At 37.6% G+C, this 16142-nt stretch overlaps 1 protein-coding gene across 3 annotated transcripts; it reads right to left on the bottom strand.

Moving 5' to 3' along the window:
* Positions 1 to 2333: 2333 nt before the first annotated feature.
* LOC123479603 (olfactory receptor 6B9) lies at positions 2334 to 10630 on the bottom strand. 3 transcript variants are annotated; one of them, XM_053925286.2, is made up of 3 exons: positions 10596 to 10630; positions 9950 to 10102; positions 2334 to 5553 (listed from the first exon to the last, which is right to left on the bottom strand). In XM_053925286.2, the coding sequence occupies exon 3, from the start codon at positions 4906 to 4908 to the stop codon at positions 3952 to 3954; it is 957 nt and encodes a 318-aa protein (XP_053781261.1). In that variant the 5' UTR covers positions 4909 to 5553; positions 9950 to 10102; positions 10596 to 10630; the 3' UTR covers positions 2334 to 3951. The 3 variants fall into 3 exon arrangements, with proteins under 3 accessions (XP_053781261.1, XP_053781262.1, XP_053781260.1); XM_053925287.2 differs by having other exon boundaries at positions 10535 to 10611; XM_053925285.2 differs by lacking the exon at positions 10596 to 10630 and adding an exon at positions 10324 to 10586.
* Between the last annotated feature and the right edge of the window lie 5512 nt (positions 10631 to 16142).

Below are 16142 nucleotides of genomic sequence, written 5' to 3'. Positions count from 1 at the left end.
TGCTTAAAAGTGCAACCTGCCCTCCTTGCTCTTGTTGGCTCATAGCACTTATTACCATCAGACATATTACGTGTCTGTTTGTTTGTTTATTTATATCACCTTCCTCTGAAATATGAGTCTATGGGGATAGGAATTTTGAATTGCATTCATTGCCATGCATATTCACGGTCTGAAGACTTCTCAATAAACATTTTGTTAATAAAGGAATTAAATATTCATTGAATAAATGAACTCAAATTGTGCTATTGAAATCAATGTCATGTGAATAGACCTAATACAAAGTTACGGTCATACAGCTTGTGGCATAAATAAAGCTTATTTTCTTCAAAACCTGGAAAACTATTTGCTTTGGAAAACACGGGTGGCTCCCAGAACATGGTGACTTCATTAGCTTATTAGTTTCTCACTAGATGTTACCTAAATGCTGCACAGTCATTAATATAGCCTGGCATCCAGTCAGAGGCTGGTGTTTTCATTTACAAATATATGTCAGTATCTGTGCTTTCTTAGTCTGTTTAGTAAGAAAAGTTCAGTTGTATTGCTTTGATATAAGTCAAAGTTCATTACGGTTATGTGATATGACTTCCTTGTTACTTAATGGCAAGCAAAGAGGAAATGGAAGGTGAGCTTTTGGGTGGTCATGATGACACAGGATAGGTAGACGTCAGGAGGATTTTTGACAAGTGGGAAAAGGGGAAACTGACACAGATGGTGAGACAAATAGGGCCAAACAATTCAAGCTATTTACACCTAACTAGTGACTCACAAGACCTTGTTTCCCCTAACCAAGGACATTAGAGAGCAAATGGGTTACACCTCTCCTCCCTAACCAGAGAATAAAAAACTTGCATCAGCCTGGTCAGAGAGATAGATAACAGAGACCCAATTAGTGCCATTAGTGTCAGCCAAACCCCAGGATGAATGAAGTCAGGGAAATAAGTAACAAAACACCCAGAACCAAACAGATCCAAGCCACAGTCAAAGCTGACCAAGAAATGACCCTGATCCCCTATGTGCTTGCTCATTTTGGCACGTCAACATATTAAAGGACACACTTGGGAAGCCGATGAACATTCTGCTGAAACCCTCCCCTGAGACATTTTCTGGGGTTCCCACCCACAAAAGAGAGTTTAAAAAGCCTCAAGACAAAGGAACCAGCAGGGGCTTTCAACAGCATGCCCATGTCTTTTCCTTCTGTGGTGTGAACTTTCTCCTGAAATCTAAGGGTCCCTGTGAAACTTGCAACCAGGGCAGAGTTGGAGACAAAGTTGTCACATATACTCTTCTCTCTACTTTTCTATATTTTTAAAAGTATTTAAGAGGGAAATATTTTAAAAATTAAGATAAAGACATATGGAAACAAAACCTGTAACAGTAAAAGGAGAAAGTGTACTCTTATAGAACCAATAAGATAACTCTCTCAGAAATTCAACTGATCAAGTAAAATAGAAGATAGCTGGGGACAGAGCGGATTTGTATAATAACTGAGAGGATTTGTACAGCTAAATAGAAAACTTTAAAAATAAGATGGTTTAGACCAGAAAAGTAATGCCAGGCTATAACATAGATGATAGTTGAATTATAATTATAATGACCCCAAGGCAGCTTAAGTAAAATTACAAAGCATTTTATTATTTTTAAAATTTTTATTGTATTTTTCCCATTCCCATTTATCCCCCCATACCCTCTTCCACCTCCATCCACCCCCCCTCCCTCTTGCAACACCACACTACTTTCTGTGTCCATCTTTTTTTTTTCTTTTTTGCCCTAATTAAAAAGCATTTTAAGACTAAAACTAGTCTTGTAAGATTTCAACATAGCAATAATGGTCCATTAGTGATTAATTAAGGTTTTAGAGCATATATATGTATATATACTGCATAACACTATTTCTTACAAAAAGACTAGAAAATTCTAGCATTGGGATAAGACATTATATGATTTGAAGTAAAGCATATCTATTATTTTTAGTGTCTATGTGAGTCACGATCCATAGCAGCACTTTTGACTAAAGGAAAGTGGTACATATCATCAGGAACATACAGTGTTTAGGCTAAAAGTAGTGAAGGCCAGGAGAATATACAATAAGTTTAGATAAATTGGAAACTACCAGTTTGTAAATTATCTTAATCTATACAAACGGAAATTAAGTCCATCTTATCTGCCTTACATAAAAACGTAATGCAGAGTGAAAAGACATGTAGTTACAAGATAAATCAAAACGAAGAAAATATGGTGTATACATCAATGCTCCTATTAAACCTTATGAAATGTGTTTTCCAAAGTGTTGGGGTAAATTAATATGTCTCTTATCTTTCAACTTTTGGCAGGCCATATTTCTTTAATTGATACATCCAGTATTGTTTCAGAGCTAGACAGAATCCATCGCTTTTCTATCATTTTATAATGCCTACAGGAAAGCATAGTATTTCTTAGGATATTGCATCACCTTTCCAAACTAAAATAAAAACAAATGAGAAGGAGAATCTTCTGGGAAATTTGGGAAAATCCTACTCATTCAAGCTAAGTACCATCTAAGAACAAGTATTTGGTCTCTTACCAAGGCCAATGCTCTCTTTACCTAAAAAGGACCAGGCTTTAATGAATTGCCACTAGCTTTGCTTAGGGTCCAGCCACTGACTACTGTATCCAAGAAAAGAAATTATATATATAGAAATCTCAACAAAGGAAAAGAATGAAAGCATAAAATTTTATATATATTGATATATGTATAAACATACATGATTTCATGCTTTATCTTCCTTCTTTTGTTGGAAATTTTAAATTCTATGTATATATTATATTATATATAACTATATATAGACAAATATATACAAATATGCATAGTTATTTTTCTTTCTACCATGAAAAGTTATACATAAAGAAGACTTCAAAGACGTTTATCTCTCATATTTTCCTGTGTTTCCAAAAAATATTTAAAATGAGATATCAACAAAGTCAGTTGATTATAAAAGGAACCAGTCCTCTAATGCCCATGGAAGCAATACACAGTTCATAGCCATGAAGTCAACTACAGTGGAACCTCTCTGTGTTCTCTAAGACAGAGTGGACATTTAAAACAAAGCAAAATCAAAATGGAAACATCTCACAAATAAAACTCTTAAAAACTAGTTGGATAATAATGATATTTCTTAATACAATCTTCATTAAGGAATAAATTACTTTTCAACTCTTAGTAATATACAAGGGGGGAACCAAATAAAACTGGAATATATTTGCAAAAAATTGTGTATTTATGTTAACATGTTTTAACTTCAGAGACCTTCGAGGTACTCTCCATTTCTTGCAATACACCTATTGAGATGTTTTTCCCACTGCTCAAAACAGTTCTTGAACTCATTGATTTCAGTACCTTTTAGTGTTTCTGACAAATGGTTTCACTGCTTCCACATCCAGGGAAACCAAAAAAAAGTTGCTGAAATAGGATCAGGTGAATAGGGAGGATGAGACACAAGGGTCATGCCATTTTAGTCAAAAACTGAACACTCATCATGGTGTGGGCAGGTGCACTCAGAAATCACCCATCATGAAATGAGCAAATGTGTTGAAAGAGTTTACAAAGAAATTCACGAAGCCAACGGAGCCTCTCACAACAATGCCAGCTGGTACACTGATACAGATTGGTTCCTAGAACACTCACCTAATGGGGGAAGCCTGTATGGCAAGGGGCCCTCCCTCTAGAGATAATTCCTTCTTCTTTTTTGGTCCTCCCTCATGTGTCTCTTAGAGTTCTGATTATTCCACTCACTGTGTTATCAAAAGAAACACAAAATAAGGCCTAACACAAAAGAGGATTTCTTTGGTATCTGGCTACTTTTCCTTAAATTATTGTACTATGTCTGTATTTTTATAACTACACATTTGCACCAAATGAAGGTGTTTTTTGAGGTTCCGTCAAATGATGAAAAGAGAAGGAATGTCTGAGCTTCTTCAGCAAAGAGAATCTCTCAAGAAAAGGGCTCGACCACTTCCCATGGTTTTCCTGATGGCATCTTTGACCTCCTTGTTCCTCAGGCAGTAGATGATAGGGTTGAGCATGGGAGTGAAGACTGCATATATGACCGAGATCAATTTATTATAATCAAATGAAGCAATGGCCCGAGGTCGAACATATATGAAGATCGCAGCTGTGTAGAAGATGACCACCACTGTAAGGTGCGAGGCACAGGTGGAGAAGGCCTTCTGCTGCCCAGTGGATGAGGGAATGTGCAGGATGGTAGATACAATGAAGGCATAAGAAATGACAGTGGCTGAGAGAGGAAACAGAAGGATGACGATGGCTAGTGCAAAGTCTACCACCTCAGCCATAGAAAAGTCCATGCAGGCCAGTTTGAGGATGGGAGACACGTCACAGAAAAAATGGTTCATGATGTTATTGCCACAGAAGGCAACTTGGGAGATGAAGTATACCTTTGCCATGGAAATGGAGAAGCCACTTACCCAAGAACTGATGATCAGCTGAACACAAAATCTGGTGGTCATCATGAGTGGATATCGAAGAGGCCAACATATAGCCACATAGCGGTCATAGGCCATGGCAGCCAACAGCACACATTCAGTACAGGCAAGTGAGAGGAAGAAGTAGAGCTGGGTCATGCATCCCAGGAAGGAGATTGTATTGGGGCAAAGTAGGAATCCAGCCAACATCTTGGGGACTGTGACAGATATGTACCAGGTCTCCAGAAAGGACATGGTGCCCAGAAAATAGTACATGGGCTTGTGCAGGGATGCACTGACCCATACAGTGAGAATGATGACTAAATTCTCCAACAGCACAAACAAGTAAGTGATCAGGAAGAGGAAGAAGAGCAGAACCTGAAGCCAAGGGGAAGCACGGAAACCCACCAGGATGAACTCACCAATATGAGTGATATTTTTCTTCCACATGGTTAGGACATCAAAATACAAAGATTTAATGATAATAGCACCAAACTGAAGAGTAAGATCAACATTAGCTACAAGGAGTCATTAGGCAACAGGAATTTTATCATTAAACTAAACCTTAGTGCCATAATCTAGTCCTATAGTATGACTTTGGAGTCACAAGAGGCCATAAGATCCTCTCTGGAAAATCAAGTGTCTGAACAGGAACTGAAAAACAAAATCCACCACAGACACAAAGTTAGTGAACAACTATGTTTACACCTGAAACTAATGTGCAGAGTGGGACAAAAGTGGTTTACAGTTGTGAGTACACAAAACACAGAGTTTATTCTTGTATTCTTATTTCTTAATTACTATATTAATTTCCATAGCAATGCCTGCAACCCTCCTTTCCCCCAGCCCTGTATTGTATGTCACTGTAATTGATTTTAAAAAGAGTCTTAACACAGCATCACGAGGTTGGATTCAGAGTTCAAGCCTCTGGATCTGGGTCAGAAAGAGGTCTTCAGTATTCCTTGGAGGAAATACTTGCCTTATTGGCACATGCCCAGCTTTCAGGGGCAGCTATATGGCAGGAGGTCATGATGACTGGGATAAGTGCCAAGGATGGTCCAGGAAGCCGGGCAGGGAAGCAGGGAAGTTCAAGATCTGGAGAAAATAAAAGCAGAATATTAACTGGAAAAGGCCCTTCTGGCCAGGAGAATTGCCGACTCTAGCCTACTCCTCAGCTCTGTTGTCTTTTGAAAAATATGGCAAAGGTGCTTAACAATTCTCTGCCTATTTTCAGGATCATGGCTTACAAAATTGATTAAAGGAATGTCTGCTCTCTTAGAATAATTAAATACATTTCAACTTCTTCAATGGCTCCTGATAATAATAATAATAATAATAATAATAATGTTATATATGCATCTATAACTATTCTCTATATTACTAATAATTACATAAATAACTATTATCTTTTGCTCCTCCTGTATACATACTCTCTATGTATATAAAAGTTCACATTTGATCCCAAATTGATTTGTGCATTCATCTGCATCTTCTTCAAAGATATTTCACTGCAAGAAGAAATGTTACTTCATTAATGCCATCTATTCCTTGACTTTGAAACTCTTCCTTATTATGGACATTGCTTAAAGCAAGTTTCATTTAAGGAACTGCCTTGGAGGTGGGGAGTCTGGGGATTCAGCAACTCATAAGGATCCTGCGCTTCCTAGGGCTCAATATGATCTGAGGAGAGAATTGAAATTTTTTTAAAAAGTTTCTTCACAAGTGAGTCTAGAAGAAAGAGGAAAGTAGAGATGAAAGTTAGCTTGTTATTATAAATAAAATTAATCTAAAGAAAGGGAAATACTGTTGAAGGAGTCCAACAGAGATGATCCGGAAAGGGAAATGCACAATTAGGGAATGGGAAGGAAGAATGAGATGTGGAATGTCCTCAATGTTTAGTTATTGTTTCTGATTTACATGTACTTCCTGGCCTAAACACCCAGACATACAATAAAGCAGTTGGTTATATGAATTGGAATAGTGGCCACAGTAAAACAGAATGCAAACTTGACTTCTTCCTCCACTAAACAGAATTATCATTTAATTAATTTTCACACATCTCTTCAGCCAGGTCGTTTTGGACCAACAAGTGTGAGGCAGTATGGAAGCACATAGCCTAAATCTGAACATAGCAAGTGTATGAAGGAATGTTTACATGTGAACATACACTCATTCATGTCTGATTTCTCAGGAATCATAGAAAACAAAAGAGTAACATAGTAAGAGACTCAACATGCAGTAAAGGAGTCCCAATATTGAAAATGTCCTAAAGCATTAAAAAAAAAAAAATACAGACCACTGGAAGAAATGATTGGAAGACCTAAATGCTAGTGCCTGATTCATCTCTTACTGACTTTACAATATGAAGCAAACCTCGACTTATCTAAACTTCAATTCCCTTAGAAGTTAAAAAAGAGAAAATTCAACAAATTATGAATGCAAATTTATAGCACCATTTGTTGTTAAGATAAAGATCTATTGAATATGTTTGTGGGGGGCCTGGTGTCACATTGCACATTGAAAATATAAAGATCAAAAAGTCATATTTCCAGATTCAAAGTCTTGAGGAGATAAAACAAGTAAACAAGTCATCATAGTCCAGTGAGATAGAGCCATAAGAAAGATGCATGTTAGGAAGGTCCTAACGCTTCCTTCAGAGGTGGCGTTTAAAATCTGCACCTAGTTAGCTGGCCTCAGATTTTGCTGGAGAAAAAATCACAAAAGAGACAGGTGATATCGCCATACATTTTAGTTAACTGGGTCACAAACAATGTCTGGCTATCCCACATTAAATCATTTCACTCTCCACTGTTCCCAAAGATTCATGCCTCTGCTCTCCAATTCACCATGCTACTCCTTCCTCCAAATCTCAGCAGACAATTTCACCCCTTATTTTACAAAGACAAATCAGACTATGAGATGTGTATTCATTCAGCTTCCCACAACCAAATCATTATGCTTACCTTCTCACATGTCTTCTCATTTCTTCCTTACTTCTTTTCTAAGACCATTCCCTCTATCTCCTTTACATCTCATTTCTCCTGAAACTCATCTCTCCAAAATCTCATGTCTTTCTGTATATTAATTTCATTCTTTCATAAATATTCACTGAGCATGTACTATGTGCAGGCATTATTCTAGATGCTTGAATAGTTCACTGAACAAAACAGACAAAAACAGCCCAAAAGCCCTAGTCTTAAGAAGTTACATCCCAGTGGAGGGATAGAAGCTGTAAATACAACCTATGTCAAGACTTCAGATAAATACAACAAACATATAAATGTAGAAATTGATAAGTTCAATGGAGAAAATAGAGTCAGTCAAGGAAAATCAGGAGGGCATGGAGTAGTGGCAAGTTCCTATTTTAAATAGCTGATCGAGATAAACCTCATTGAGCAGAGTCATGAAGAAGGCATCAGCCATCCGGATTTTGGATGGAAAAGCTTTCCACACAAAGGGAATAGGTAGTGCAAAGACCCTAAGGTGAGGTACAGTGTGAGGAACAGCAAGGAGTCCAGTGTGGTTGGAGCAGGGTAAATGGAAGGAAGAAATGAAGTGGGAGAAGGAAGGGGTGAGGGAGATGATGATGAGCATATTGCCTTGTCCTTTAAAGCAGCTGTAATCATGTCGACTTTTACTCTAAGTGGATTGGAAGGTGTTGAGGTGTTTGTTGAGAAACCTGATCTTATTAATGTTTTCAGAATGCTTCTAGCAGATTGTTCTTATTCCAGCAGATTCTTCAGAGTCATTTTCTATAACTTTTAAAGATGGTCAATCAATTATCTGTCTTCCTAAAAATGATTTTTCTTTACTGGTCACATTTTTGTATCTGCTTTAGAACACTGTACAGTCAGTCGATCCCTTTCTTTTCTTTCCGTTGACTGCTCACCTTCTACTGCTGCTACCCTGCTGGTAATATACAGATCTTTCTCATCTTTAAAACGCTACTTTTAGTTTCCCACTCCCTCAGCCCTCCCCTCACACCAACCTCCACACCTTTAACCCTAAAAATCGGCAGAATGGTACTATAGCCTAAGACTATCTGTCTCCAAAGTGTATATATACTGACTACTATGCTACAATCCTCCTTGTTTAAGAATTGCTTCCCACCTGTCTGTGCTCACTGCCGCAGTGAATTCGCAGTCTGCCCTTTCCCTATTTCTCTACCATCTTGCCCACTATCCTGATAACATGCTCTGATCCTCACACTGAAATTAATATTCCTTTTACTTCCAGTCTTTTATGTCCAAACTCACTTCTGAATTTAGCCTTTACACCCAACCTGAGCCTTTGTGATTAATCTAACATTCCCAAACCTGATTTGTCTCATAATATGTTTTCAAGTTGTTTTCCGAAGCAACTTACTCCCCATGTCCATACAGGAGTCAAGACCTTCTAATATTTGTGATTTTTTTACCTCAACCCCCATATATGTCTAAAGTCAGAATCTACCTGACACCCCCCCCCCCCCCGCCCCTGACTGTACATTGACCTCTGGTCCAGCCACTGACCTGTATTCCATTCAGTTGCTGCCTACTTCCCTACTCTGAAGGTCTTTATTATGATGAAAGTGTTGATTCAGTCAAAGGAGGGGCTCAGTCAGAGAAGGGACTGAATTGATGTGTGTTATTTGAAAGATACTACAGGAGGGAAATAGGTTTTCTCAAGAAGAAAGAGTTGCTTGCAAGAGAACAAGGAGAGTAGTGCAAACAACGGGAGAGGTGTTTTGTAATTAGAGTGGAATGTAAAATGGAAAAGAAACTCAAAAGTTCAAGTCTCAGTGAAGATAAAGTAGGCATGCACTGCAAGGGGCTGGGAGCCAACAGAGAGTGGCAAAAGGTCTACTATCCATTTACACAGTACGTGTAGATACTAAAAAGTATTCCTGTCTCCAGACCAAGTGATCGTGCTAGAATATAAAGATAAACCTTGACTCCCAGTTCAAATCCTGCAGTGGCTACTGTTCATCTAAACTCTTTACTTACATTGCATAGCCAGTGCCTCATGATCTGAACTCCACATTCCTAATACCCGAATAGTCTTCTCTTGCCAGAATCTCAGCCCAAGCACAAGCCACACTAAAGAATCTGAAGTCCTTCAATACCACATTCTCCTCAAACTCTATCTTTGCAGTCGTACATACTCTGTCTTCTGCCTGAAATTCTTTCTAACTCTTGCAACCTGGCAAATGCCTACTCATACTCATCTTCACTATTAAACCATCCCTAACCACCCCCACTATCACCACTTCCTGCCCATCACCCCAGCTATCTGGTTTTGTAATATTTTGCACATCAGAGCCTCATTTCACCGTAACATGTGTCATTTATTTACCGGTCACCACTCCTAGATTTGTGAATTCCTTAAAAAATACTAATCATATTCTATTTTCAGCTTGTCTGTCTCATCTCTAATAGCTAGCCCAATTCTTGATGAGTGATTGGCACTTATCAAGCAAATTATGTGAGACATTTAACACCAAATGACTCACCATAGTGCTTTCTATTTATTTCTCTTTAGGCACCTGTGTGAAGTAGGCCATCTTGTTTGAATGTTGGCTTAGAGATCTTGTTTGAGTTGTCCAGTGGTCAGATCTATGGAGAGGTGTTCCAGAGAATTTGGCCATGAGTTTCTGTGTCCGCACCTAAAAGAAGTTGCAGAGAAATGATGTGAAACAAAGTAAAAAGAGAAAGAGGAGAGACTTTAAATTGTCTAATCTAAACCTTGGAAAATTTCTTCTCTGTGAAACTCAAGAATTGCACGCTTTTGTGATTCTCGTCACCTAGGAAAGATTCTGGGGTCCAGATGACTTAGAGAGAAATGAAAAATTATTCTGCTATTGATTAAAGGAAAATGCAACATCACCTCAATTCATATTTATGGTTAGACTTCTAAAGTGAGAATTCAAAGTTTACTTTTTGGCTTGTTAGATGCCTTGCTGGATAATATGAGCCCAAAATGGGGGATAAAATTTCTGTCTTATATAGTTTTTTTCCTCTGTACTTATTCAGTGTTATCCTTTCCCACTCCTGTCTCTCTCTCTCTTTCCTGTCATTCCCTATTTCTCTGCACCCACTGAAGGTGGGTTGGTGTTGTATGTTGAGTCCTCCCACAGTCCTCATCCAGGCAGAACCTACAGCTGAAGAGATCCAGGAGGCAATGAGCCCACTGCTCAGCAGGGACAACTACTATTTTTTAAAAGACATATATCCTTGGGGATCCGAGTCACAAATGCTCTAGGATTTTGGAGAGCAACAATGACAAAGAAGATAGAAAACTTTCCCTAGTGATCCCCAAGGCTCAACAGAGATAATACTAGATCATTATCAGATAGAGAAACAGAACAGCAACAGTTCTGTGGCAAATCACTGTGGTTACTGATCCTAATACTAGTCTCAAGTCTTGATTTTCCTTCATCTTTCTGGTTGTCTGGGAAGCAATTATTATTCATAACCTATTACTTTAAAACATTACTGTTATGCAGAAGGGTTGCTAGTGAGAGTATTAAAACACACGAAAGATGAGTTGACAGTGTTGATGGTACATACTAAGCTCTAGGGAGGAACACAACTTTCTCTCCACCCCCTCCACTCAAGAGAACAGTACTCCTAAGCAGCAAAGACAAACAGCTGCCCATAGGGCTAGGAAATCAAACTTTGGTGCATAAAGAAAGTTTAGCAATAGTCAATTTGAGCGATTTTATCTTTATCTTTGTCTTGGCTCTTTCCTGTGGGTTGTTTTGCATTGCTCTTCTCTTTTGCATCTCATGTGAATAGTTATTGAGAATAACTTGAGGAATCAGTTTAGAAGGAGGAATGCCCATTCTCAGCGATCTGAGAAGAAACCAAGTGAGGATTCAAAGCCAAGGTGGGCGGGAGACAAGGCAAAGGACACATGGAGCAGGTGGCTAATGGCATCTCTATGCTAAGCATGAGGTTGAAACCTTCTCTTTCCCCTAATTGAATCTTCCAGGCCTTCTGTCAGAGTTTCATTATCAGAGCTGTGAGACTTTGAAGGCCACGATTAGGGGGAAAGTATAAGGAGATTGCTCAGACTTTGCAAAGCCTAAGAGTTTGGCCAGTGGAACAAGAAATGACCTGTGTCTCAGATTTGGCCCAGGGCTACTCGCCGATTAGGAGACTGAGGACACAGATCTAATGTGTGCTGGAATGTGTCTTTGCCTGTAGCATCCCCTCTGTGTATCTCTCCCTCTGAAAAGAGCAGTGTGGTGACAGCACTGAAGGTTATTGTCCAATAGTAGGAGATTTTCTTAGTTCCCTGTTAAATACCTTTCTTTTAGAGATAAGACAACAAACCTAAGTGTATTTATAGGTAGAGTGCTTTAATACATTTGTGTGAACTTGTTTTCTGGATTAAAATTCATAAGCAAGAAAAAAGATAATTTTTTATTTCTGAATTTATTGTTATTAAAAGCAGAGTTATAAGCAGCATATCAATTTATTCATTTAATCAGTACTTTATAAAAATTAAAATTAGATGAATGAATACTAAATTCAACAGAAAAATAGTTGTTATTGTATTTACCTGGTTATTTTCATCATCCATCCATTGTAAGGGTTTATATGATATTTTCCATGTACCTTCATAATGAACTCTGTTTCTCAGTAGTAATAAAATTTATTGATTTGATTCATTTTATTATCATGGGCTGAAACACTGAAATTCTAGATTAATTCCAGATGCTTTAGGGACTAAACTATCCATTCTATTTCTCATGCCTGAAATCTTTGAATCATTCTAAACTTTAATTTTTTTACCCCAAAACGGTGCTTGCTTCGGCAGCACATATACTAAATTTTTACCCCAAAACACCCCAGTCAATCAAACGACGAAGGTCATCTCTATATTAAAAAATGTGAAGGTTGCCATCAGTAGAGCCATGAAGACATCTGTGAATACATAGGAGCAATTCTTTGCAGAAAATAGAGAATAACATTATCAGTTGTGTTCCTGCTCTATGCAAAAGACTTCACATTACCTAATTTAATGCCTGTAACAATTCTATAAAATGTTGTAAACACTCGCAGTTTCTAAACAACAAAAAAAAAACAAGGTTCAGGGTAAGTAACAATTTTTCCAGAACGATTGTGTCAGTCATTGTTCTGTTACAGATAATAGAATTCACCTTGGTTTAAGCAGAAAGAGAATTTGATTTTGGCAAAATCATAAAGATGGCTGGAGTAGGTACCTGTGTTTAGACAGAACCCCAGGAACAACTTTCAAACCCTCAGCCTCCCTTGTTTCCATCATAATAGAGACAGCAGCTATGGCTGCTGCCTCATCGTCAGGAATGAAGAACTAGAATCTGTTTGCTCCCAGACTTTGTCCGTAGTCCCCATCAGTTAAAGCAATGTACCACAGTCTGCCTTCCTTTGGATGTGATTTATGTGTGAATGAAAATCTCACTTATGTGCATCAAACAAGAATCTAAACATAAATGAAAGCCTAAGAACTGTGGTGTTAACCTCTCCAGCCTCAGCATGTTAGAAACTATTGAAATGTATATGAAGAACTCATCCATGATGTTTGCCTCAGTCTAAAAATTGGAAGAGTTATAGAAAACCAAATATTTAAAATTGGAACTATGCCCCCCAAAATGGGACAGTAGGATGCTGTGTCTCTCAATTGAAAATATGACACATCAGACAGGGATATATTCATTAAATATCTATTGGCCATTGAACACATAGTAAGTCGAAATAGTTTTTAGTAACTATTATAAAGAGATACCTATGATATAAGAAACTTAAAATCTAGTATGAGAAATGCTATGTGTATTTGAATAATTACCAATCTAAGGAAAAGTCTGGAAGAATGTTAAGGCTAAGACATTGTCACACTGAACAGGAGTTAGGCACAACTAGAGATCATTTCTCCCTGACAGGTGTGAGGTAAATCAGCACCAGCTGGAAGCTGGAAAACATGGAAAGCATCATGGAAGACTTGAAACTCCAGCTGACTTTTAAAGATCTTATGATCAATTCTGTTTATCTTGTATTTTGTTGAATAATTTAGAATAGTATGTGTCAAACTCTGTGCCAGATGTGTTCACATATATTCATTTTCATTTGATCTTCATAATAACTTTTGAAGATAGACATTTCACAGATTTGGAAACAAACTAAAAAAATTGAAGTTTTAATAACCTCTTGATGGTAATGCCATGTTCTTAAGCTAAATATTTGTCTCCCAAGACCATCTACTCGCCCATTATTTTCCCACTTACCCAGTTGCCAGTGAAGCCATTTTAAAAGTCTGATTATACTATTTATTAGAAGCCAGTAAGCTGAGGGACTGAATTAGAACTATGTAGGAAAATAAATTGGGGAAATTCCTCTATAGATCTTAAGATATAGTCTGCTTTACACTGATAAGAGAAGTGCAACCTAAAAGGGAAAAAGTAAAAAAATAGTTCTATGCAGTAAATGTACACTGGTTCTGTGAGAAACTAAGAGCTTTCTAGTGGCATACAGAGTCTTATGATAAATTGCAGAAAAGCTGGGTGCAACATGAATATTCAATGCCTGAGTTTAAATTTGCTGAATGTGTTAGCTCAGACACTTCATAATCTATTCAAATTGGCAGTACTATGTGGATGGAAGATAAGTGGAAATTATTTATGGACAAATACTTAAAAATTAAATGTGGAACAAATGGTCTTGTATTTTAATTCAAGTTCTGTCATATATCACACTTAAGTAGAAAATGAGGTTTACTTAGGTTATGTTTCTTATTTCAAAATCTAAACCCATGTCAGTTTTTAAAGTGGTATATTTATTCCAAGCACTTCCACTGAAGTTTATTTCAATTTGACTAATACTTATTAAATGTCATATACAGTCAGAATCCAGTGAGAAACAGAGAACAATTTCTGCTGAAACTTTGGAGTAGAGTTAAGTGTCACAACTATCCACCAAGGTTGGGTGAGGTGAAGACAACTGGCAAGGATATTGAGCCACAGGACTGGCAGTGCAGACACCCAGTGACAGCAGCAGCCTTGAAAGGGGAACCCCTGTTGCAGGAGTTGTAGCCATTGCCAGAGTCACAGAACCCAGGGAAGCAGGGAATCATTCCTCATCATCTCTTTCCTGGCAACCTTCAGTTTCCTGCTGATGCTTCCCATTGACCCAACCTAATTGGAAGCCAGAGGCCAACAGAGCCAGAGTGTTACTGTCCATAGGATCAATTGCTTTCACCCCCTGGGAGATGCGGCACAAGAGTGCAGAGAATAGGTAACTGGAGAGTGAGAAGTAGCAGTTACCTTATAACAGGTACCTACAGTGTTGGGGACTATGGCCAATGTTATTGATTCAAGAGGAATAAGGTTAGTTTCTCATCTAAAAGAACTCACAGTCTAGGAGGAAGTCAAACACATACTGATGTTGGTTATTTAGAAAAAAATGGCTGTAGTCAAGGCTCAATATTCAAAATGAATTCACCTTGTTCTTGCTTCACGCTATCAGTGACTGCCATTCACCTGATAGAAACACTACAAAGTGAAGATTTAGTACTTGCAGAATCTGAAAATGCTTCTGTGGAACTTATTATGTATCCATAAACCTATCTAATAAGAGAAAATTCACAGATTGGTTAGATTTGGATTGGTAAACACGAATCTACTTCCTCGTGTGAACCCTTACTTCTTAGGTGACTTTGTGCTAATCATCTTTTAGGTCTGTGGATGTGTCATTATCTCTCTCTTGATTCTTGGCTTTCCTTATCTCTATAACCCTGACCTTCACTACTGTCCACAATTTAACATCTGTCAAATTCCCTCATGTTCCTAGATGCTCCTCCTGTTGGAACATTTTCTCTGCTTACCCTAGGTCTACCTACCACTTACTTCCATAGTACCCTGTACTCGCATCATTACACTTATAACTCTAAAGGTAATTGTGTCTTTATTTTTGCTACTCATTATAGCTATTTGAGGGAAGAATCTGTATCTGTTTTTGTTGTTGTTGAGAATTATATTCTCACAGGCTATTAGAGTGCTTGACAAGGAATAAGGGCACAAAAAATGTTAAATGAATGAATGACTGAATGAATTAGGCAAGATAAGAATTAGTATAATGTACTTATTGAGTACATTAAGGTGACCAATGACAAAATGAATGTTTCATATTGAGGATCAGTAAAAAGGCAAGTTGAAATGATGTAGATGGGATTCCTGAATGCTAGAATAATTCCAAAATAATAACTAAAAATTCTCTTCAAATTGAGAATTCTTAAATAGTAGAGTATCATTATAAGAGCAATGTATAAGAAAGATTAGCCTGGGAATGTTACATAATGTTGAAGGTAACTTAGGTCAAAAATGGGAGACAAATAATAGGGGACTTCCACTCAAAATAGACAGGATATAAAGTCAAGGTGGCCCTTTTTGATTATTTCTTTAACATTTTAGTCTCAGTTTGGGCAATTTTGTAGAATTCTCCCTAATACACTACATTTCCTTATCTTGGCAGCAGGTCCTCCAATGATATCTAACACTCACACTTGTCTTAGAAAATTTTGGATTTGGTTTTTACCTACTTTGTATGTAGCACATACTGATGTGTTGAGGATTTCAGCTCAGACATATACCGATGTAATAACATTCCATTAGTTTGCTGATAATAGTCACAATATATCATGGAAAGCTACAAGAATTTAAGAGCCCA

Source organism: Desmodus rotundus, chromosome 5 (genome assembly GCF_022682495.2).
Source record: "Desmodus rotundus isolate HL8 chromosome 5, HLdesRot8A.1, whole genome shotgun sequence".
Lineage (NCBI taxonomy): Eukaryota > Metazoa > Chordata > Mammalia > Chiroptera > Phyllostomidae > Desmodus > Desmodus rotundus.
Note: the sequence above shows the minus strand (reverse complement) of the source record. Positions and strands in the feature narration are given on the sequence as shown.

Bases quoted from the DNA above. Each gene is read 5' to 3' on its own strand.
- LOC123479603 (XM_053925286.2), bottom strand. From the start codon at position 4,908: ATGTGGAAGAAAAATATCACTCATATTGGTGAGTTCATCCTGGTGGGT.